At 40.7% G+C, this 22,643-nt stretch overlaps 1 protein-coding gene and 1 long non-coding RNA gene across 6 annotated transcripts in view; one reads left to right on the plus strand and one right to left on the minus strand.

Annotated features, from left to right (window-relative positions):
* The first annotated feature begins 2,732 nt into the window (after positions 1–2,732).
* LOC129173026 (uncharacterized) lies at positions 2,733–8,358 on the plus strand. Its single transcript, XR_008567152.1, has 3 exons — positions 2,733–2,875; positions 5,300–7,570; positions 7,666–8,358. It is a non-coding gene; the product is annotated as an uncharacterized LOC129173026 (long non-coding RNA).
* A 767-nt stretch (positions 8,359–9,125) lies between these two features.
* The window catches only part of calcr (calcitonin receptor), a 57,163-nt gene continuing 43,645 nt past the window's right edge, over positions 9,126–22,643 (minus strand). The window contains exons 17-23 of one of the 5 annotated variants that reach the window (XR_008567151.1): positions 21,704–21,857; positions 19,290–19,350; positions 19,141–19,207; positions 18,783–19,001; positions 18,541–18,697; positions 17,215–17,256; positions 14,611–14,710 (exon numbers count right to left, since the gene is read on the minus strand). Coding sequence is in view for 3 of the 5 variants with exons in the window: in XM_054763446.1 (XP_054619421.1) it covers positions 14,492–14,710; positions 17,215–17,256; positions 18,783–19,001; positions 19,141–19,207; positions 19,290–19,350; positions 21,704–21,857 (762 nt within the window). In the remaining 2 variants the exon portion in view is untranslated. Of the gene's footprint in view, positions 14,711–17,214; positions 17,257–18,540; positions 19,002–19,140; positions 19,208–19,289; positions 19,351–21,703; positions 21,858–22,643 lie in introns of all 5 variants that reach the window. The other 4 variants (XM_054763446.1, XM_054763445.1, XR_008567150.1 and 1 more) reach the window with 4 other exon arrangements.

Genomic DNA, 22,643 nt, shown 5'->3' on the forward strand with positions numbered 1-22,643 from the left:
CATCACTCGCATGTTTTTGCAAAAGCAGATTTGTGTTTATGTGACAATCAATACAATAAACAAAGAAGGGGATGGGGGAGCAACAGGAAAGTAACTGCCACTTAACTTCAAAGCACCGACGTGGGACCAAATGTCCTTTCTTTTTTCACTGTAGACTCCTCAGCTGTTCTTCATCCCCCTTTCCGCAACTAACAAAATGCACCCATGTGCACAAAAGGAGGAAAACAAAAGTAACCGCAGACAAACTAAAAACGTGTAGAAAGCCTCTCTACTTTCACTTCCTGTAGGTGTACTGTAATGACCAGGTGTCCCAATACTTTCTGACCTCATGACCCATGCAGGCCCATTGCCCCTCCTGCAGTGCAACATGACTATTTTGCTAAAAAAGACCAGGTGCTCTCTTTTGCACTTGCATTGTCTGTCCCTTTCTGACAAAATCCAGGAGCCAAGCCATAGCAATCACTGCAGCTGTCGTCATTGTCCAGTGTCACATATTCATTGATATGTTGGCACAAAGGCATTTCCAGTACCTGCGCGTAATTACTGACAGAAAATCAGAAAAATGGACCTTCATGCACAACAGCGACAAGACAGAAGAAATGACGACTTTTCCAAGCAGGAAGTGTGAAGGAGCAAAGTCATCCTTTCTAAAAGTAGAGTTCCCAGTCCCTTCTTTGAGCTACCTGCTCAAGTATTGATTAAAACCTTGAGGGTCGCAGTCGGTGACTTTGTGAGATGTGCACCATGAATCATGCATGCATGGCCTCTGCAGTCAAAATGGACTTTGTTGACCCCTGCAAATTCTCTGCATGCCTCTGCCCATTTTGAGCGCGATAAAAAGCTTTAGCTGTTTAAACATCTTGAAAATGACACCGTGGGCGGTGAGAGACCAGTGAATGAAGAAGAACTAAGAAAAGTTCCTCATGTTGTACTCAAAGATAGGCGCTTCGATGAAGTGCACACGAAGCTGAAGGTCTTGGTAAACAAACAAACAAACAAAAAAGGCTTTTGTTACGAGCAATAAATAATAAAACATACTACAAAAACACACACAACATGCATTATTGGTACTTGAAATGTTTCTTGCATTTTTTCATGCAAAATTAACATTTTTAAACTATATAAATTATTATTACTACCTTTTTGTAATATGACTTACCCTTAAAAAGGTCATTCTTGTGGAGTTAAATTTTTTTTCTTGTAATATTACAACTTTACTCTCATACTGTTTTCTTAAAGTTGTTTTTATTTGTTTTATTCTTGTAATAGGACAACTTTTTTCATGCAGAATTACGACAAAGCTATTTAATTAGCGCAAAGAATCACAACTTTATTCACACAAAAAATCGCAAGGGTTGTTTTGTAACATCACCTTTTTTTAAAATAAAGGATTACTAAGTTATGAAGTTTATTGTCGTCAATAAGTGTTTTTTAAGCTGTATTTAAATAACACAATGCCTTGTCTTGTCAACCAGCATCAGAGATGCAGACAGCTAATTGGATGTGTTGCACAAACTTTCAAGACGGCGCCTTGAGAATGTTCTTCCGGCAGCCGCTGCTGCTAATTTGCTGGCTGACTAGCTGTGCTCAGGTGGAACAAATGTTGTTTGTGTGCTGGGAAACATGAGCTGAGCACGTCGAGCGTTTAAATGTGACGCTCCACTCAAGGCCGACAACACCAGGGGAAAGTTGCCGGTTAAATTGGATTAAAGATACCTTCGCGTCAGCAAATAAAGCGGCTTTTATACCCTGGGACGACTTTATTTTTAACATAAACGAAATACAGTGTTCCCTCGCTCTGTCGCGGTTCACCTTTTGCGGATTTAATAGATTTCTCTCATGCACGTGTGGAGGTGCACTGTATCCAAAGCATACGCTTTTGTTGCTTTTATTGCTTGTAGTTAGTGCCGTTCATAGCACAGCAACAATCCATATTTGCATGCGTGAAAGGACTCTTCAGCCCAAGTGTTCGACCTGTGTTCTCCTCACCTCTGCGAGTGTTTATTAAATGTCCTCCGCATAAGAACAATGGCCCTTTTTGGCCTGGAGCTGGAGCTGCGTCGTACAACACGCTGCTCATTACACCTCATTCACAGCCTTGGCAACCAAATGACTCACATCCAACGTGAGTAAAGAGGAGAGACTGTAAGCATGCTGCAGCCCAGTGTGAGCTCCCTTTATTAAAATGGTAAACAAAAACAAGAAAGTCTTTGCAAACGATACAAAACAGCGAGGGTCGCGAGCCCTCTTCCTCCCTGCAAACAGGATATGTCATGTCAGTGTATGCAAGGTTGCTTGACAACATACTGTATGTGCTGTCGTCACGCTCCGCTCGCCTCTCATTACCAGTAAAAGATAACGCTGCCGGTTGCCCAAAGTCAAAGAACGTAGATTGAAGGTTCAACATCATACTGGAATAAAAGATATGCAGGATGATTCCAAAATACACATTCTTGACCCGGAATTACTATAAAATTACTATAAAAATCATTAAACAATTAATTATGTCCACTATTTCAAGTTAATTCCGAAAAAAAAGGTTTGCGTCTTTAAGTGTGCAGGAGTAGAGGGTACATTTGCTCCAGTTAAAAATGTCTGTTTGGGAACCACTATAATATGTAAAAACACGCAAACACCCCCTTTCCTGTGGAATGGTTTGGTCTAATCACCAGGAGGAGGTGGCCACCAGCAGGTCTTCCAAATCACACGCCTTAAAGCACGATTAGCAACACCTGCGTTGGCAATATTTTTATGTATTTTCTGCATAAAGCTCCCGTTCCACACTCCAGTCCGATAGGTGGCGGTAATGCACTGCGTGTCGGCAACATCGCTGCTGCTGTTAGCAAAGATAAACACATGGAGACAGCACACTGAGGTCAGTAAAGCATTGATTGATTGATTGATTGATTGATTGATTGATTTGTTGTTTAAATCAGTGATTCCTTTTTGAGTTATGGGTTCCTTAAGAATCCAAAGGCAGCTAGCTACCACACAAATTCCCATAAACACAACTTTACATCCACTTATTTCTTGATTTAATGCTCTCACTCATACACAAAGTATTAGCAAACGTGAACAATTAAGAAAAAAAAAAAACACTAAATTTTAAGTCCAGCCACGCATTGCAATGGCATGAAATGAATGGAAATGGCTATTAAACCTTTTAGATTGATTAGCAGCTAACACTGTCATCTAACCATGTCAGCTAACGTTGATGTACAATAGCTGAGCGGAGCACACATTTACTCATTGAAAGGTTGAAACTGTACATACATACAGCTATTTAAAATAATTATTTTGTGGACTTGATGGAACAGAGACAGACAACCCAGGTGATTGGTTGGGTTTCTTCAGGTGGAACTCATTTTGTGCTTTTTATATCACAAGGGAGCTTATTTGCATGTCATCGATTGGCACTAAATGCTATGATGTGTTGACAGCTTTATTCAGCATTTACTTGTTTTTTTGTGTGATGTTTTTAGTGCTCCGCTCGTAATCTAAAGATGTCAACCCGTGGGAGATGGCGCTCATCCGCGCACCGCGCCGCTGATCTGAACTCGGGCGAACTGAGCCGGTCTTGCACATTTGCCGTTCTCTCACTGGATACAACTCCAGTGATGGAAAGAGCAGAGGGTTCGCAGACCTGCGGTGAATAAATGAACCCTTCCCGCTTGGGCTTCAACCGGTATTATTTACATATTTTAAATTAACTACAGGATTAACTCGGGGGGTCTCGACGGCCAACTGGCTGGAAGCGGATGCATAATGCATTCTGTCGTGTGTGTGTGCAGGTGCTTGAACTGTCGCAGTTTGTTGAAAGTGTTTTTTCTGGCGACGGCCTTTGGTATCGCTCAAGCACAAGGTCGGTGAGATAGTCTCATTTGTGCTAAAAACAAACTTAAAAAAAATCTGCTGGTACATCTGGGGCTTGCTCATTCATAAGTAACGTTTTTCTTGTGCTCATTTTTTTTTTAAAACTCATGTTCACACGGAATTTTAGATAATTTCGTCTCACTCTGGAATGAAAAGCTGCCACTATTATCTGTGCTACCACTTCAGCGTGTGTTTTTTGAGTGGGTTACAATCAAATGTAGTCATATTTAACTAATATTTGACCTACGACGAGGCCTGCATGACGATTTAGACATATTTTCTATCGCCGTTTATTTGTTCCAAACCCCAACGGAGATATCGAGTAGGATTCCTTACTTATAAATGGAATATTTTTGTAGTTAGTGTAGAAAACCTGTTTATGATCTCCTAAATATGATTTTTAACATTATTAGAGTTCTTTTAGACAGGGGCTGCATGGCTCAGGCGGTAGCGTGGTCGTCTGCAGGTTTGACCCTCCGTCCTCCCACGATCAAGTCGAAGTATCCTTGGGCAAGATCCTGAACCCCCAGTTGCTCCTGATGCTGTGTCATCAGTACGTGAAGTGGTAACTGTGCCAAAGTGCTTTAAGTACCTTTTTTAAGGGTAGAAAAGCGCTCTAAATTTATCCAGATAACACCCCTATAGTCACCTTTACACTTGTATTAGCCAAAATCGTGGATATGATAAAAGAAAATAAGCCATGAAAGACATAATAAGTAAGACTCGTGCTGGTGTGTGTTGCTGTAAATGTGCTCCAGTGCTGGGGGAGCTGAGTGGGGAGCAGATAGGGTTGAGTTGTATCTTGACGTGGGTTAGGGATTATTGTGATATTGTTAATTCAAACCTGCAATAAAAGCCTGTTGTTCCGCCGATCAAGCCTGGTGTGTCTCACCGAACGTTACAGTAACATCACTGACACCTAGTGACCAGTGTATAATACTACATATCATTCACAGCATCTTTGAATTTTGGATGGGTTTTCTGAATGCCTTATGTGTATTTTACTTCATTTAGCCATTTGTACGATTGAAAATTGTTAATTTAAGCAAATAATACGTCAAATTGTTACTAATTATAGGCAGTGTTCGACCATGAAACGGCACGTTTTATTAAAATTGTGTCACAATTGTTCAGAAACGAAACTGGTGTCAGCACCAAGTTAAAAATGACATGCCGTAATTCAGTGTGAAGCTATAACGGCTGTTACGTGTATTATTGGGAGAAAACGAAACAATTGGCTTGCATTATACTTGGCTGCCGTTGATTTTGTTGGTTTCATCTGTGCAGTTCAGATTTGGCTAATGAGTATCCATATGATGAAACCGGTGCCCTTCTATTGCAGATATTCATAACACCACAGTCCCGTGTGAATTGGGCATAGTAGCATTCCCTGTGTGGATTGTTACTTTTTGTTTTTCTAATGCAGACTTCCTGTTCATCTCACTAGTCTTCCCAAATGCAGTGACGGCAATGTGAATGGCTCTGAGGAGTTCGTGGCCTGCGTGGCTTTTAAACCGCACCAAAAAGGTAAGAAGGCTTCAGTCAAATCCAGTCTTTCGTGTACAGGATGAAAAAGGCATGTTTTTTAATGAAAGCGAGTGCAAATCAAGAGCTGTAACAAGTTGTTTGGCAGGAAAAAACCCCACCAGCAGAAGCACAAGCTCCGGGGTCCTGATGATTAGCAATTTCCCTTACAAATCTCATTCCTAGGTAACAAGGGAACATCTGCTGAAGGAAGTAGGTTCTCTCCTCGCTGAAGTGTACAGTGAGGTCTTGGCTTTCTATTCCACATGGCTCGACTTTAGTTGGCTCCTCCACATGCTTCAGTGACACCAGAGGTCGGCATCATAGTGACTGGCATATGTTTTGTGTGTGAAGTGTTCCCTCGTTTATCGCAGGGTTCCCAAAATAGCCCGCAATAAGTGAAATCTGCGAAGTAGCCGACTATTTTTGTTAGAATTTTAATGATAAACCTACTAGGTGTAATTATTAAGTGAGTCACGCGTATGTCACTCTCCTGTCCGTGCCTCTTCATCCCGGTGCCGCTCCTCCGAAGCGTTTTTGTATCCTTGCTAACACGTATTGCTCCTGTCATCGGATTTTCCTCCATGAACCAAAGAGCTGTTTATTTTGTAATGACGCCCTACGGCCGCAACTTGTAGCATGTCCAGAAGTCCAACTTTTTGTGTGATGGTTGGCTTCCTCTGCCTTTTGGGTGCAGAACGTTTCATTGACATTGAGGGTTTTGTCTGGGGGGGGGGGGGGGAACCTAGCAACCATAGAGCGTTCAAAACCACACTGTTAGCATCTTCGGTTTCTTCTATTGTTGTTGGCGGTTAGCAAGCAGCTCACACGGTTAGCTAGTTTGCTAGCAATGGCCACAACAGCAGACAACATGAAGGATATTGACTGATTGGTTGACAGTGGTCTACAGCCAGTCAGGACGCAGAAGAGAATGGGCGGTGCCGACAGAAGAGACACAGCCACCTCGTGTTAAAGCACGGAACTACAACACTCAACTTCCCACAATGCAGTTCTTCTTAAAGGGCCAAGCTCTGTCTGTAACAGCGTTCATACAAAACATTTTTAAAAAAGCACTAAAATTGCACCAAAAAAAAATCTGTGAAACTGAGTCCGCAAAAAGGTGAACTGCGAGGGAACACTGCCTGGCAGTGGTGTGCCATCAGGTCCAGCAAAGCACTGACATACATTTACAAAAGAGTTGTTCCATGAAATTGTATTCATTTATTCCCACCAGTCTGCACTGCTAATCTAATCTGCCCAGGGCCTTCAAAATCGGCAGTGCGGGCAGGTATCACAAACAGCTGTTTTTTTTTTTTTTTTTTAACTAATCAGATTTCAGATTCTCCTCACAGGGCCAGCTAGCTGGCCTACAATAAAAACAACAGTTTTCCGTCCTCTGTTTGATCAGAGCAAAAAAAGCCAAGCTGGACTTGAATAGTCTGTAGCGATTTGCACACAATGATGCCCACCAGCAAAGCTAGGCACTGTAAAGAGTGGTTGACCGACCCGGAAGCTAGCTAGCTTGGGGAAGTGTTTGCTCGCCACTTCCAGACCAGTGCTTACGAGTGGTACAGCTGTTTTGATGTTTGTGTTATTAAATAAATATTGATTCTGAATGGTTGCCCGTGTGAGTCACAAAATGCTCAAAGAAACTAGCATAAAAGTAACTTGCGTATCAGCGACAATGTTTTTGGAGGTTTAACTGTGGGTGTCGTGCTTTAGCAATCTCCCAATTCATCCCCAAAATGTGACATGCTCTCTGTAACGCCATGCCTTGTTATATTGTGTTTTTCTGTATTATCTGTGGGTTGCATGTATGCTGCAATGCAATAGTGGTGGTTTGAGTCTCTACTGAAGGCCCAGGTACCAAATGCACCGCCGACCACTGGTGAAGGGACAAGTGGTTGTCTGATACGACAAACGCATGTGATGTGGTCGTAAAGTCACAGTAGATTTGCACACAGCAGTGTCCGCATAAATGACGAACTCGCATCAAACCTGCAGACCAACTGTTACTTGAATAAACCTAAATAAGAGTTTTACGAGTGCACATTCTGGAGAAATGCATCTTATCAAGGGACTATGCATTGTGGCACCTCCTTGCAGCGGCGTGACACACTGTGCATGTGGCGCCACAAAGATGACACTTCACTGCTCTTCTCGTCCTTGGATGGTAAGAAAAATATGCTCATTCTTCTTCATTTTTGTTGCCTCCACATTAGGATGAGCAGAATGCCTCTAGTGCCTCATTCCTCTGCTTCATTGCAGGGTAAGATGAATATGGCAAATCAGAGATCAGCTTTAGGCCATTGCTAATGTTCATCATATCAAACAGTGTTTGTGCAGGGCTTTAGATAATCATCATGCAGAGAGCATTGTCTTCCAATAATGCATCTACTGCTGATGTAAGATTAGAATGTGTTGCCATATAATCCTGGAGGAGGAGTTATTTCATGAAGTAATCTCAGTTGTTGTTGTTGTTTTTTTTTTTTTTTTTTTTTCTGCGTAGACTTCTGTGATGTGCTCATTTCCTGAAGGGAGAAACGGCATCCAGTGCAAAAAAAAAAAAACAACAAAAAAAATCCAATAAAAAGATTGATTGTCCTGTGCCTTGTTGATGAGGCTAATACACAATTGATGATTCTTTGGAAATAAATAAATAAAGCAGAACATTTCTTGTTCTTTTTTTTTCCCCCCCCTTATTTTCAGTCTCTTCACAAGGAGCTCAGCCCACCATTGACAGCTTTTGTGTTTTAAATGCATCCAGCCACTGCTGTTCAATCCCATCCCAACCCAGACATTGCTATCTCTCATGAGCAGATGCAGTTGGCACTGACGATTAGGAAAGATTTCGATGGTTAGATTTTGTTTTCTTTGAAGAACCAAGAACCGCACAGGACTCAGCAGGGGACCCCGTTGCTCCCATTATGCCCGTTATATGGCTGCCATACATAATGACAAAGGCGATTTTTCTTTTTGCACCACCAGCGGTGTTTTGGAAGTCTTTATTTTTTCATTTTTATTTTTTTTAATGAGCTAATGGATGGCTGTGTGGCCTTGTGCTAACTTTTGTTTTGCTTTGTATAGGTGCAATGTATGGAAAATATATGTTGTCGGATCATGGTCCTTCCAGTCATGTAACATAAAAATATTTGTGCATTGAACTGTATGCAGCTGAGCCTACTGTCTGAGTGCACTTCACTGAGTGCACTAGCTGGCAGATGGCATGTCTGTTTGTTTGTCAGCATGTCTACAGCCTGTGTAATGTCTTGTATGTAAACGGGTTGTGGGCATGCATGAGCCGGAAGGTGCTCATTACTGTCGTCCTTCCATAGAGAGGAAAAACGAGCACATTTTATTTTTTTGGGACAGCCGCACCAGCTACAGTTAAATTTAGCAACACGTCAAATGCATTAAAAACATTTTTATGCTCCGCTGAATGAATTAAAGAATTTGACTGCCAAGATGGAGGATTATATAGCCAAGCTCAACAGAAGGTGATCTTGTACAACAAAGTATTAGAGCTTTTCCTGGAGAAGGACAGGGAGCATTTACTTCTTATGCAAATAAAAGGTAAGACCACAAATGTTTTTCAGTTTATAAATAATGAAATAAATGGAAGAACTACAATAATCCCTCACCAAAAATATATGAAGAAATCATTGTTTTCTGGTTGAATACAGTCGAAGCAAATTTTCCTTTCATGAAGCATTCGCCAAACGATCTAAAATACAAATATAAGGCATTCCGAAGACGTATTCAAAGACATGATATATATAGTATTCCACACTGGTTGCTAGGTGTCAGCAATGTTGCAGTAATGATCGATGAGACACACAAGCACCAGACTTGCTCGCCGGAGCAACAGGCTTTTATTGCAAGTTTGAGTGATCTCACAACAGGCACAGTAATCCCTAAAACGGGCTACTGTTGCGGCCGTAACCCACGCCAAGCTAATACTCAACTCTGAAACCCTGACGTCACTTCCTGTCGCCCCCACACTCAGCACCCCAAGCGCCAGAACACATTTACAGCAACACACACGAGCACTAGTCTTATTTATTTCTTAGATGGCTTAATTTCTCTTATGTGTACTGCGCTTGTAAAGGTGACTGTACTGTAGGGGTGTTATTTCCTGTCTAGATGGCTCTAATGTTAAAAACTGTATTTAGAAGGTCGTAAACAGGTTTTCTATGCTCTATGAAAATATTCCATTTATAGATGAGGAATGCTACTAGGAATTCACTTATCACAGTCGTGTCTTGTTATCCTCTTAGAGCAAGCTGTATTAACATGAAAAAAACAACCTTACCAGCCGTAAACCTCATCGCCTGTCGCTGTTGTGCATAACGTAATGACTTGAAAGTCGGCCATTTCAACTCTGTGCAATGTATCTGAAAAGGTCATTGACACCTCACTTGTTAGCATAAATTATGCAACCTGGAATGTTTCAGACCAGCATCAGATTTTCTTTGAATCTCAAATCTCATTCATTTTGCTGAGATTGGTTTCTAACAAGGAAATGTGCCTTTATTAGAACTACGCTCCAGTCTTTATCAAGTTTAATGATGCAAGTCATCACTTTGTAAAACAGTCTTTTTGTTTGTTTTGTTTTAAAGCTGTTGTTTTAACCTGCTCGGAACATCTCTGTGTGGAGTTTGCACGTTCTCCCCCTGCGTGGCTTCTCGCCGGGTACTCCGGCTTCCTCCCGCTTTCCAAAAATATGCATGTTAGGTTAACTGGAGACTCTAAATTGTCGATAGGTGGGAATGTGAGTGTGAATGGTTGTTTGGATGTGCCCTGCGATTGGCTGGCGACCATTCCGGGGTGTACCCCACCTCTCACCCAAAGACGGCTGGGAAAGGCTCCAGCATACCCTCGACCCTAGCTTGGATTGATGGATGGGTATTACCCGCTCAAACAACTCAAGGTGATTTTTATTGCCAAGTTCCGAGCACAGGCAACATTTTCTGCAGGTTTCTCCATCAGATGCCAAATTCGGCCAAGCTCTGACGTTTCCCTACAGTTTTACAAGTTTCCAAAACAATTCCAAGTACTTCCTGTAGAGTTTGGTTCCATTCAATATGGAACAGAACAACAGACGACTGAATGATGAGATGAGTCTGTAGCAATTATGGAGATTTCTTCATCATTGTATCCTGATTTAGTCCTCCATCTCGCCCTTCATAAGCTATACACTTTGCATACAATTAGACCTCTGCATTGAAGAAGATCTATTCGATAAATATCTTTTGCCACGATGAGATCAAAGGGACAATATTTATCCGAGGAATGAATATACATCTCCAAAGGCAAAAAGTCATAAAAAGTCATCGCCATTATTATTATCTTCCCCTCCTCATCAAGCTCATAGGACCAGTGAATGAATTCAAAGGAGGACAGTTTGTCTTCTTCTCTTGGCTGTGTCATTAGGATTCAGCAGAGCTTGAAATTGCATATTTTACAGTAGCTCCTCCAGCAAGGCAGACTATATTGGCACAAAAGGAGCGAATGCAGCCCCCTTAGTTTGATAACAACTGCGACTTAAGATGTTTATGAGTGAAAAGTCAGTCAATTCCGGCCTGCTTTCCCCCATCAGGTAAAGCTGCAATGGATTCTATGAAAGGAGACTTTAGAAAAGAGGAGGCTGCAAACGCCGAGCCAAAGAAATCATAAAGACGACCAAATGGAGCGAGGCCCCCTTTTGTTAAACATGAAATGCTTCAAAAGAAAGTTTGTGTACCATGAAATATACCTCTTCTAATTACAACTGCTGGAAACTTCCTCTTTCCTCCATTCTCATTTTTATCCAACCATACTCGCCACAAAATAAAAAAAAAAACGCAGATTGGGAAATATGGTGTATTCTTGTGCTACATACTCCTACGTGGGGTGGCAAAACAAAGCACATTTTTTAATGATGTCCATCCAAGCTGAGAGAGAGACAAGAAGACAAAAGGAACCACAGCCATTAATCAAACTTGTGCCACAGGGCAAAGAAATCATACTGTATATGCATGTTGGCTACACACGTACACAAGCTTAGACAAACCCGTATTCTTTAACATGAGGAGGAAGTCATTAATCCGTTCCAGAAGGCCCGACTCTAACTGAAACGTACTACAGTCGTCCCTCGCTACATCGTGGTTCAAACATAGCTCCGTCACTCTATCGCTATCGCAAAAATCAATTAATAAATGGCTGTTTTGTGGTTGCCTGTGGACTATTAGTCAAAAATATTGAAAGACGAGTTCTATGTAGTGTTCTGGTCACGAGGCGTCAGTAATGTTACATTTATGAGACATAACATTACATTAGATTACCTTCACACTGCATGGAGTCCGACATGACATAGTGAAAAAAAGTTATCCTCCCAGTCCGTGTGGAAGTGGTAAGTTTTCGGCTTGTTACTTTCATCCTTATTCCCCACTCTATTCGAAACCCTTGTTAAGAATAAACAAATTGGAGGCTAACTAGTTAACTCGGTAGCATTCTGTTTAAAGCGGCGGCCGTCTCTTGTGTCCCTGCAGTGATCCCGCACCCTGTGCATTACAGTTGAGCATTGTGTTGTAAACAAAAAATAATAGGAGTGTAAAGGTGAGCATAGGGCTGAAATAATAGTAAAAATTGTATTTAGAAAGTCATAACCAGCTTTGCTAATTTCGAATTCACTTATCGCGGCCGAGTCTGGAACCAGTTAGCCGCGATAAACGAGGGACGACTGCATTATTGTTTTACATGCAGAAAACCATTCAAAATGCATATAAATTCCGATAAATGATGAATGAAAAGCATAATGTTTTTTATTTATATAGTTTTAGATTTGTATCCCTTTCATTTGTCATTTAATGCATTCAGAACTGTTGTATGCACATAAAACTATAAAAACGACGGTGCTGACTTACGCTTCCTGTTTCCATGTATTAGCAAGCTTATGGGATGCTAACAAGGACGTTTTGTGATTAAAAAAAAAAATTCATTAAGAACACAGTTGGACTCATGCAGCGTATTGATAACATGACAAGGCGCGAGCCATATTGTACACTTACCGGAAAATGTACACAAACCGAAGCAAAATTGTGGTGTAAATTTTCAAACTTACCCTAAATACACACCAACTGAGCTTCCACTGTATACCAAAATAAATACTTTCCAAAATGTCATCACGGAATGAACACCACTCGCTCCGATTGATTGTCACCGTTTCCTTTAGATTGTAACGTAAGACATTAAAGTGAATACGCAAACATTATTCATGATGTGGTGGTTTAAAGCTTCTAAAACATAAGTGCTTCATACTTAATTCTGTCAAATGAAATGACCTGATTGTATGAGTGATGTATATAATGTTATTTATCTGCTATGAAACATAAGCACAAACACTAAAAAATAAAGCTTAGTTAGTTTGGTGTGGAAAAACTTGAGTTTCCTGACCTCAGCCCCATCAAACACATTTGGAATTATGTGTATGGTGCATTTTTTTTCTTCCTTTAGGTGAAATTCTATAGGTATTCCAACACTTTTGTCCACATCCAGTGGATCCCCGCACATTTGCATATCAGCATTTACGAACCCTGCAAATATGCAGATTTTTGGTCAATTTGTTTTTTCCTCTCTCAAAAATAAGCCTTTTTTCCATGAAGAAAAAAAATCATGTTCACCCGAAGTTGCTAATAATTCAGAAAAATGTGATAATACAGGTACAGTGTACAGCATACGTGTACCAGCCCGCAATTTTTACGTTTGTCTTTATGCTTCACTGTTTTTCATCCAGCGTTGAGATTTCACAGTTCTTCAGCTGTCTTTGAACGCACCATTGTTGCAAAAATGAAACTTATAACAACAGGGCGTCAAAACCTGCAGCAAGGTGAACACATGTTAATATATGATCGTAAATCCTCACTGGAATGTGGATTATCTTGACTTGAAATGCCTTCTCCGACAGCAAGTCGGGACGACCGAGCGACCTGCGGGGCTACTACCGCTAGCTGCTTCAGCGTGAGGTGGAGGCGGCCCCACGACAGACATGAGCGAGCCTGTGACTCATCTGTTCTATCGATCGTCATTACCATTCATTAGTGGTGAGTACCTCTACATTTAATCATGTAAATGCGTTAATAAATAAGTGCGTGAGGCATATTTCTGGCTTAAACCTGGATTGAGCATTTAGCTTGGAAGCTTCCATCGCTGGGAGTTGAAGAGAGAAGGTTCTGGACCTGAATCTAACCTAATAATTACAACAGTCACTTTTATTGCAAATGCTGATCCAAAATCGGAGGAAAACATGAACGTCAAGCGAGGAGGAGGGATAGGAGCGAGTTGCGTGTTAAAAACAGACATCAGTTAGTCGTGGGTCTTAGCAGGGATCTTCTGTATTGTATATAAAGAACAATTCTGGTTATTTAACCAAGGCAGTCCACTCGATGTAAACTGCATCGTTGCCCTCACACATACAAACAATTGTTTGAAATATATATATTTTAAATCATATGTCTTTTTTTTTGTTTTTGCACTGTGATGATTGTGTGCAGCATCACAGGACAGACATGGAGCACTATACTCTGGAATGAAAAGTGATACCATTTTAATAGAAAAAAATATATATTATTTTTTTTTTAACTAATTTTATGTACACACTTCCAGAGCTTTAAACATAGAAGGTAATTTGCAACATTTCGTGGCACGTGACCAGACTAATGCTGGTACATATTAGAACTTTGTGAGTGTGTGTGTTTGAGCGCGTCAGGGTACCACATCCGGGCCCACTCGGACACAGAACATCCCCATCCAGTCGCTGACTAACAGCCAGTACCCTTTGGTATCGCATGTGAGGAAAGAAAGGATTGTTTGTTTCACTTCCTGTTGATGATGTCCACTATACGTTAATATCGCGACGTCATCTCCAATAGACAGCATTGTCATCACAGTTATTTCCGTCTCTTCGGCACCAGCGTGACACGGGTCAAAAGTCTCAGCAACAGGGACAGTCATCAAGTCATAGAAGAGACTCCGTCTGCTCCCCGGTCACTGTTCCATCCCCGGAGATGTAGTCACGGCCATTTGGCGTATACTGTTGCCGTGGTGTGATTAGTCCTCAGGGGATCTCGCCCGATTTGAGCGCCACCAGCTCCGAGTCGTCCGTGTGGCGCCCGTTCAAGTGTTCGCTGTTGCTGTCGCGGTGGTACATAAAGGGAGGAACCTCTGTGATGGAGGTGGCCGTGTATGATGTGGAGCGCATTGAACAGTGGTCCTTTCGTCGCTGACCCCACTGCATCTTGTACTGCATCCACTGTCTCTTCAGAGCGGCCTGCACCTGCACACAAAGACGTGCTTCAGTTGAACAATGAGGGTTGTGGTTTACCAAGGTGGACACAACTAAACAACAATGTGAAAATGTGTTAGTTCAACTTTGACTACAGATGCCCACATGCAAACCGTGTTTGTTTATACTCCAGTCAAATATAGTTTGTCCTGTTGCATACAAATACAACCTCTGTAGTTCCGCATTACTGCAAACGACAAGCACAATAATAGACGTACAGTGAGACCTCTGTTTTGTTATTATTTGTTTCAGAGAGTCAGATGAAAACCAAGGTAATTATCCTTATAGAAAATAGTGTATATCCAATTAATCCCAAAAAATACAATTTAAAGAGAATAATTGACGAGTGGATGAAACCTATCGTTCATGCAGACTTCCTGTTCATCCTAGTGAGATCAGCGATGCAGACGCCATCTTCGCCACCTTCTTTATGAAATTGCTGGCCCCGTGGCGGGTTATTTAGCAGTTGCACTCAATAAGCAATGCAATAAACAGTGAATGAGCAACGCATAGGGGACTTGGATCGATACAGTACAGAGCAAACAGACTCGTTTCTTACACGCAATTTTGTGCGAAAAGCGAGGGAAAACTTTGGCAAAAATGTTCAACGAAGACTGAATCATATGAAAACTGTACAGTAATCCATTGCCATTTTGCACTTCGAATTTCACAGCTGCACTCTATAGCGGTTTAAAAAAAAAAATACATTAATAAATAATGCTGTTTCATGCTTGAATACAGCCTATTATTAGTGGAAAAAATGCATATCAAGCAAATATTTTTTTTTATTTTTTGCCTAAATGATGCATATTCAAGTGTAAAAATGTCTAAAATAACTAAAATACAGATATAATATGTAAAACTCAATTCTGAACTCCCAACATCGTTTCCTGTGCGTCCCCCTACTCAGCTCCTCTAGCACCGGAACACACATACAGCAACACACACAAGCACAAGTCTTATTTTCTCTTATTTTATCGACTATATTGGATAATACAAGTGTAAAGATAGAGGTGTTATTTCCTGTCTAGAAGAGTCGTTAGAAGAAGGTCGTTAACAGGTTGGTTAACAGGTTCATTTTATATATAAGGAATCCTACTTTGCGGATATTCACTTATCATGTTTGGGTCTGGACCCAATTAACCGCGATAAACGAGGGACTACTTTAGCGTCAAATCGATACATCTCTAACTGTGTTCTTTAAAAGCGATCGTTATCTTTCAACTTACACAACAACAAAATCATCAGTCCTCTGAGAGTGAAATGTTAAAAATCTTATTCTGTGAGACCCTCCTCAGTGCTTGTCATCTCTCACACAGTGGCATATTTTTAAAAGGTGGTATAATTGTAAAACATATATTGGAAAAAAAAAGATAATTGCTCCATTGAGCCAAAAGGACAACAAGGACATCCATGTACTGTAGAAGATTGCGCTTGGCATCACAAAGACAGCATGACCTCTGTTTGTCTCACCGATCTCGCACCACAATGGCGCCATTGAAGACCTTGTGCAGTTTGGCCTTGAAAGCAGACCGGAGCACAGCCCCAGAAGCCCATGTTCTGATTACGGTACCCGAATTGGTCATTAGATGGGTTGAAGCAAACAACCACTCTCATTGCCTCATGACAGTTAGTGTGTTAGATCACTCTCCTTCAGGAGTGACCTTTTGAACATACGGTACCATGTCTCCCAACACACGCTGTTTGCAGCATTGGAGGAGATGCTTGTGTTATGTTTGTGGATGACAACCTGACCTCATTTCAGAGATGAGCACCATCACTGTGCTGGTTGTATTCAAATGTGCTCTCTGTCTTTGTCACGTTGCTTACAAGCAACACATTGTTGACAAGAAACATTAAACATTCCCTTGCCTTTGTTTTCCTCTACCTTTTACATTTCTCCTTCTACTGGAGTAGTTGGCTACCTTTTAAACCTTATACTGTCTACTATTTGAAGATACTTTAAGCTTGAAAGCAGCTGTCATACAATGAGACCAAAGGTCTCAAACGTCATTAACCCCTCCAAAACTCAGGTTTAATGGAAAAGTGCTTTATTCATTTGAAGAAAATTACAGCCTCTCACAATCAACTTGCATCTACAGTAGGCTTGTAACAAAAACACGGCTGTTTACTAACTGAGGTGCTCTTCAACTTAAATGTACCTTTTATATCTTTTTTTCCTGCGCTACACTGCACAGGAATTAGGCTTCATGCCAGATTACAGTTAATAATAAGGTAAATATTTTGTTTGGCTGTAGTCTCAGAGCTCTTATTAAAGTTCTGCCCTGATAAATGATATTTCCTATTACAGTATAATACAGCATTGATGCAAATGGGGTTGTCAGAGTGAACACACCCTTGGCAAACAACAGAGGAGGTGTACTGGCTAATGTTGGTAGCATGTTTTTAAAACATTTCAAAGATAAGCCACAAATGTCTTATATTTGGGTCAATATGGTTAAATTCCTAAAGTCCAAATAGACACTCTGACTCACCTCTCCATTGAAGAAGCAGAATATGGTTGCCACCAGTAAACCCTTGAGAAATGTAAAAAAAACAAACAAAAAAAACAGTTATTTTTGATGTATTATGATGCACAGCAATATGCATAGTAATACAGTTGTCCCTCGTTTTTGGCGCCTAATTGGTTCCAGAACCGACCGTGATAAGTGAATTACCACAATACGGAGTACGAATCAATATTAATAAACTGAATATTTTTGTAGTTTGAGCATAGAAAACTTGTTTAGGACTTTCTAAATACAGTTTTACCATTATAAGAGCCACGTAGACATGAAATAACACCCCTATGGTCACCTTTACGCTCTTATTGTTCTTCGTTTACACCTAATTGCACGGGCTAAGGGATCACTGCAGGGACATAAAAAACAGCCGCCACTAGCATAGCAAGCTATTGAGCTAACTACTTAGCCTCTCCAATTTACTCTATTCTAAACTTAAGAAAGCGCTTCGAATGGAGTGGGGGAAAAAGGACAAAGTAAGAAGCCAAAAACCTACCACTTCCACACACAATATGAGGAGGACTTTTTTCAATGAGAACTTTTTTTCTACTCTATCATGTCGGGACATGCGATGGCTGACTACATTCAGTGTTAAGGTAATGTACTGTAAAGTAAGGTCATGTCTCATCAATGGAACATTGCTGACGCCTAGTGACCAGAATTCTAAGTAAAACTTGGCAGAGTGGTTGACAGGAAGTGATGTCAGGGGTTCAGAGTTGAGTTTCAGCTTGCCATGGGTTACGGCCGCAACAGTAGCCCGTTTTTTATTAGGGATTTTTATTAGGGATTATTGTGCCTGATGTGAGATAATTAAAACCTGCAATAAAAGCCCGTTGTTCCAGCGATCAAGTCTGGTGCTTGTGTGTCTCACCAAACATTGCAGTACCATTACTGACACCTAGTGACCAGTGTAGAATACTACATATCATCAACATCTTTGAATGCGTCTTCTGAATTCCTCATATTTGTATTTTAGTTCATTTAGCCATTTTTTTTAGTTTGAAAAGTCTTAACTTAGGCAAAAACAAACTTTTCTTAAATATGTATATTTAACAGCATGATTTATTAATTAATATACAGTATATTTGAAAAACCCGTGATAGAGTGAAGCCGGGGATCACAGTACATCAATAACAATGAATATCTATATTTAAAGATAAATGATGCTAGACACAAAATTGTGTTGTAAAATCATTTAACCAGCAGATAGTTGAAAGGAATGCTATCTTTTCAAGCACTTATTCCAACATGCCAGCAATTAGGTAATATGTTTTCCCAATTCAGGTGAGTGGAACCCACCCTGTTTCAGCCAGCCCCGTGCTGGGCTCGAATACAGGACCTTCGGAATGGGAGTCGAGAGTGCTAACTGCCGGGCTAAAAGTCCAGACTGTAAACACGGCGTTCAGCACGGCTCTTTAAGGCTGAGGGAGTACACTTGCACAGCCAACACTAGACACTTCGATTATACAATTGATAGATTTATTATCATTGGAGGCAAATACTTGAACCAAACTGAAGTGTGTGGTGGCGTGAGCACCTACCTGGTAGTGCATGAGTACGTGCATGATGTACTCGTACACCTCCCCCGCCAACCTGTTCTCTGGCCTCCAGGGGAAAATGACAAACTGTATTCCCAGCAGGGGCACCAGGATCAGAGTGGCTCTCACGGCCTTCATGTACATGTTAGACTCTGCACGGTGTGTGTCTCTCAGCTTGGTGACTAGCACTCTTATAATGTTGAGTAAAAAGAAGACATTCACCTGCAGAAGTGGGAAGAGAGGTTCTTAGAAGACTTCTGTCACAAAATGCAAATGAATTGTTACGTCATCATAAGCCTGCATGCATTTCCTTGACATTGTGCTGCAACAGCAGGCTGTAAACAGAACGTAGGAGACTTACAACCAGAGCTGCCATTATAGGACCGTGGACCGCATACAGCAGATGAGTTTCCACACTCATCCAACAGCTACAGAAAGAGTAAAAAATCATCAGTCATACAAAAACAAGCCCGTCACTCTTTTGTCTTCACGACTGGCGACATGACTCACTTGTCATCGAAAAAGGTTTTTCTTGCTACAGCATGGATGGATGCGGGCACCAGAGGAAAACCTTGAAGGGTGAAAAGATGGCAGGCAGATGACGTCTTGCGGGATAAACATTTTGATGTGTCATCTATGCAGTACAAGCAAGTCTGAAGAAGTACTTTCCACGCTTGTGTGTACTCATGCTAAGCAACGAGGACTTCTGTGTTGATGCATTCAGTGGAACATGGTGATGCAACTCTGACAAAGCAACTCATTTCATTTTTGTTGTTCCAACACAGACAGCAACAAAACACAATTTCCTGCAACAGTTCTTTCTAATTTCACACCCTCTCAAAAAACCCCCAAAACGTTTCAGCCGGATGCTAGATTTTCTTCCCCTTCTCATATTAGTTTGAAAGATTGCATTAGTAGTAGTTGTTTGGAAAGGGGCAGTGGCAGTGGTGCTGGACAAGAGCAGTGCTGATGTTCAGGATGAACACCGAGTACATTCTTGATGACCAACTAAAACTTCAAACTCTGAATCTGAATCTAAAATTTCATTTACAAAAAGGTCTCAAAACGTCAATTCTTGAGAATCAAGTTCAGCAAAGATTCAAGATTCAAGAGAGTTTTATTGTCATGTGCATGGTAAAACAGCAGTTATACCATGCAATGAAAATCTTATTCTGTTCATTCTCCCAAGAAAAGAAAGAAAACACAAGAAAGAATAAGAATAAGAACATAAGAAACATAAACATATATACCAATAAATTAAGCAACAACAAAAAGAAGAGACATTAATACAAATAAATATATAAATAAATAAATAAATAAATAAATAAACAAACAAACAAATAAATAAATAAATAAATAAAGTGCTATGAGTGTGTGCGTGCGGCGTGTGCGAGTGCTTCGTTGAGAAGCCTGATGGCCTGTGGGTAAAAGCTGTTTGCCAGCCTTGTGGTCCTGGACTTCAAACTCCTGTAGCATCTGCCTGACGGTAGGAGTGTGAATAATGAGTGTTGTGGATGTGTGCTGTCCTTGATGAGGTTGTGTGTTCTGCGTAGGACTCTAGATTTATAAATGTCTTGCAGTGAGGGGCGCAGAAGAAAGGCAAAGTCTGAGAGGCTAAATGAAAGTTCATGGTGAACCCTGCCGATGTTCAAAAGTGTCTCTCTGTTGTAATGTACTGCGTGAGTGTGTTGAATGTCCCAAATGAACAATAAAATAGCAAAAAACAGAAAAAAACGGGAGAGTGTCACAGAGACGTCTGCCACGGAGGGCGCCATCTTTGATCAAAAACCAAAGCATTAGCTCTAGACATGTTTTTTTGGTGTTCTTTAGATTTATTCCCAAAGGAGCTGCCACACAATAAGGAGCGTTAAGACAAGAATGCACAGCGGAAGCAGGGGCGGATCTAGCTTTTTTGAAAAGGTTAGGTGTGGCCGAGGCCGTAGGCTAAGGCGCTGGAAATGGAGCGGGGGGTCTGGGGGCCCTCCCCCAGAAAAATGTTTAAAATTAGACCTCATTTCCAGCAATCTGGTGATATCTTAGGGCCAATTTTATGTCCTTACTTTCAAGAGTTTGTTGTTATTTTTATCCTTGGAAATTACCGGTACTAGGAGAATCCCATTTTAGCTCAATTTCCTGAAATATTTTCCAATTTGAAGCAGCTGTAAATTCCGGGGATTTGAGTATAATTTTATGTCACTGGGGATCGCTTTTCTGGTTAATTTTCATTGAGAATAGACAACAGTTTTCCTTATAGTCATGATGCCAGAACCTTTATTTTGCACCAATGTAATGTCCAATGTAAATGATCAGCCTGACAGTGGGTTCAGGAATAGCATGCGTCTCTGTTGCATTCTGGCATATGCGTCCACCACGCGCCCATAATTCAGAACATGTACCTTCACTGGGACTGGGTGACTGGAATCCAGGATGGTTTATCATTTTATTAGCTTTTATTGTGGCATCAAAACGGGGGGGCACACCCCCCTCTAAATCCGCGCCTGGGAAGTGATCAACTTTGTAAGACTCCAGGTCAGAGAATGTTATTATTATTATTATTATTATTTTTTTTTTACCATCAAGTGGGGTTAACTTCTTTCTACGCTTGTGTGACAAGTGAAATGTGATGCATCATGCAGGTGCTTCTGCAGAACAACTAACATCATTAACTTGTTTTTCTATTTGTATGATCAATCTCAAGAATGATGGGGACAGTTTTACGCTGGAATTCTATAATTTTGTATGGGGACATTTGGAACTGATTGTGTCTGAAAATGGCTTTCTAGCACCTTGATGACTTTGTTGTTACTGCTTCCGGAAAGACTTTGGGGAATATGTGTTGGAAACTATCTAGTGAGCGACATTTCAAAAGGAACTAAAAACAGCATGATGCCCAAAATGTCTCTCAAAGGTACAGGATGACTCACCCCAGCCCAGGAGGTAGTACCAGTGCAGATGCTGCTCCTCTGCAAACACCGCCACCACGATGAGCGTGTGCAGGTAGATTCCTTCACAGAGCATCCAGAAATAATTGCATCCCAGCATGTACATGTGGAAAAAGTGCAACACCTTGCACCATACCTGCCCACGCAGAAAACACAAAACTTCTTGTAAGGTAGCTCAGTTCATTTTTAGGATACTTTTTACTGATGTGCATTGTGACATGTGTTTATCTACACAAGCAGTGTGACAGGTGAATGACTAATCTGATGGTATGTAGCGTAAATCAAGGGTGTCCAAAGTGCAACCCGGGGGCTATTTGGGGCCCGCGGCTGTTTTTTTTATTGGCCTGCAGCACATTTGAAAAATATTATTTAACAAGAAAACAAAAAAAAAAAAAAACAGCAAAAATGGAAAAATCTGCAGTAATTTTACAAGAATAAAATCCAAAATATGAAAAGAAAACTAAAACATTGTAATATTATGAGGAAAATAATAGCATAAAGTTAAAATGTTAAAGAAAAAATACTTTTTTATGACGTAATAGCATAAGAAACAAACCAAACTAATACAGTTGTAATATTTGGAAAATTAGGTTGCGGAAAAAGTTACAATGTTCCAAGAATAAAGTCAAAATGTTATGGGAATAAACTCATAATTACAAGAAGAAAGTTGAAATAGTCGGAAACTGGAAAAAACCCAGCAGAAATGGGGGAAAAAAAATCAATAAAGTCAAAATATTAAGAGAAAAAATGAACACAAACTTGTAATGTTTTGTGGGAAAATGATGTCATTCTCCGAGCATAGGGTTGGAAAAAATGTAGTCTTTTAAAAGTCGGAATGTTATCAGAAACAAAACAAAATATAGTTGTAATTTTTGGAAAATTAGGTTGGGGGAAAGTTATATTATGCCGACAAAAGTCAAAA

Source organism: Dunckerocampus dactyliophorus, chromosome 20, assembly GCF_027744805.1.
Source record: "Dunckerocampus dactyliophorus isolate RoL2022-P2 chromosome 20, RoL_Ddac_1.1, whole genome shotgun sequence".
Classification (NCBI taxonomy): Eukaryota; Metazoa; Chordata; class Actinopteri; order Syngnathiformes; family Syngnathidae; genus Dunckerocampus; species Dunckerocampus dactyliophorus.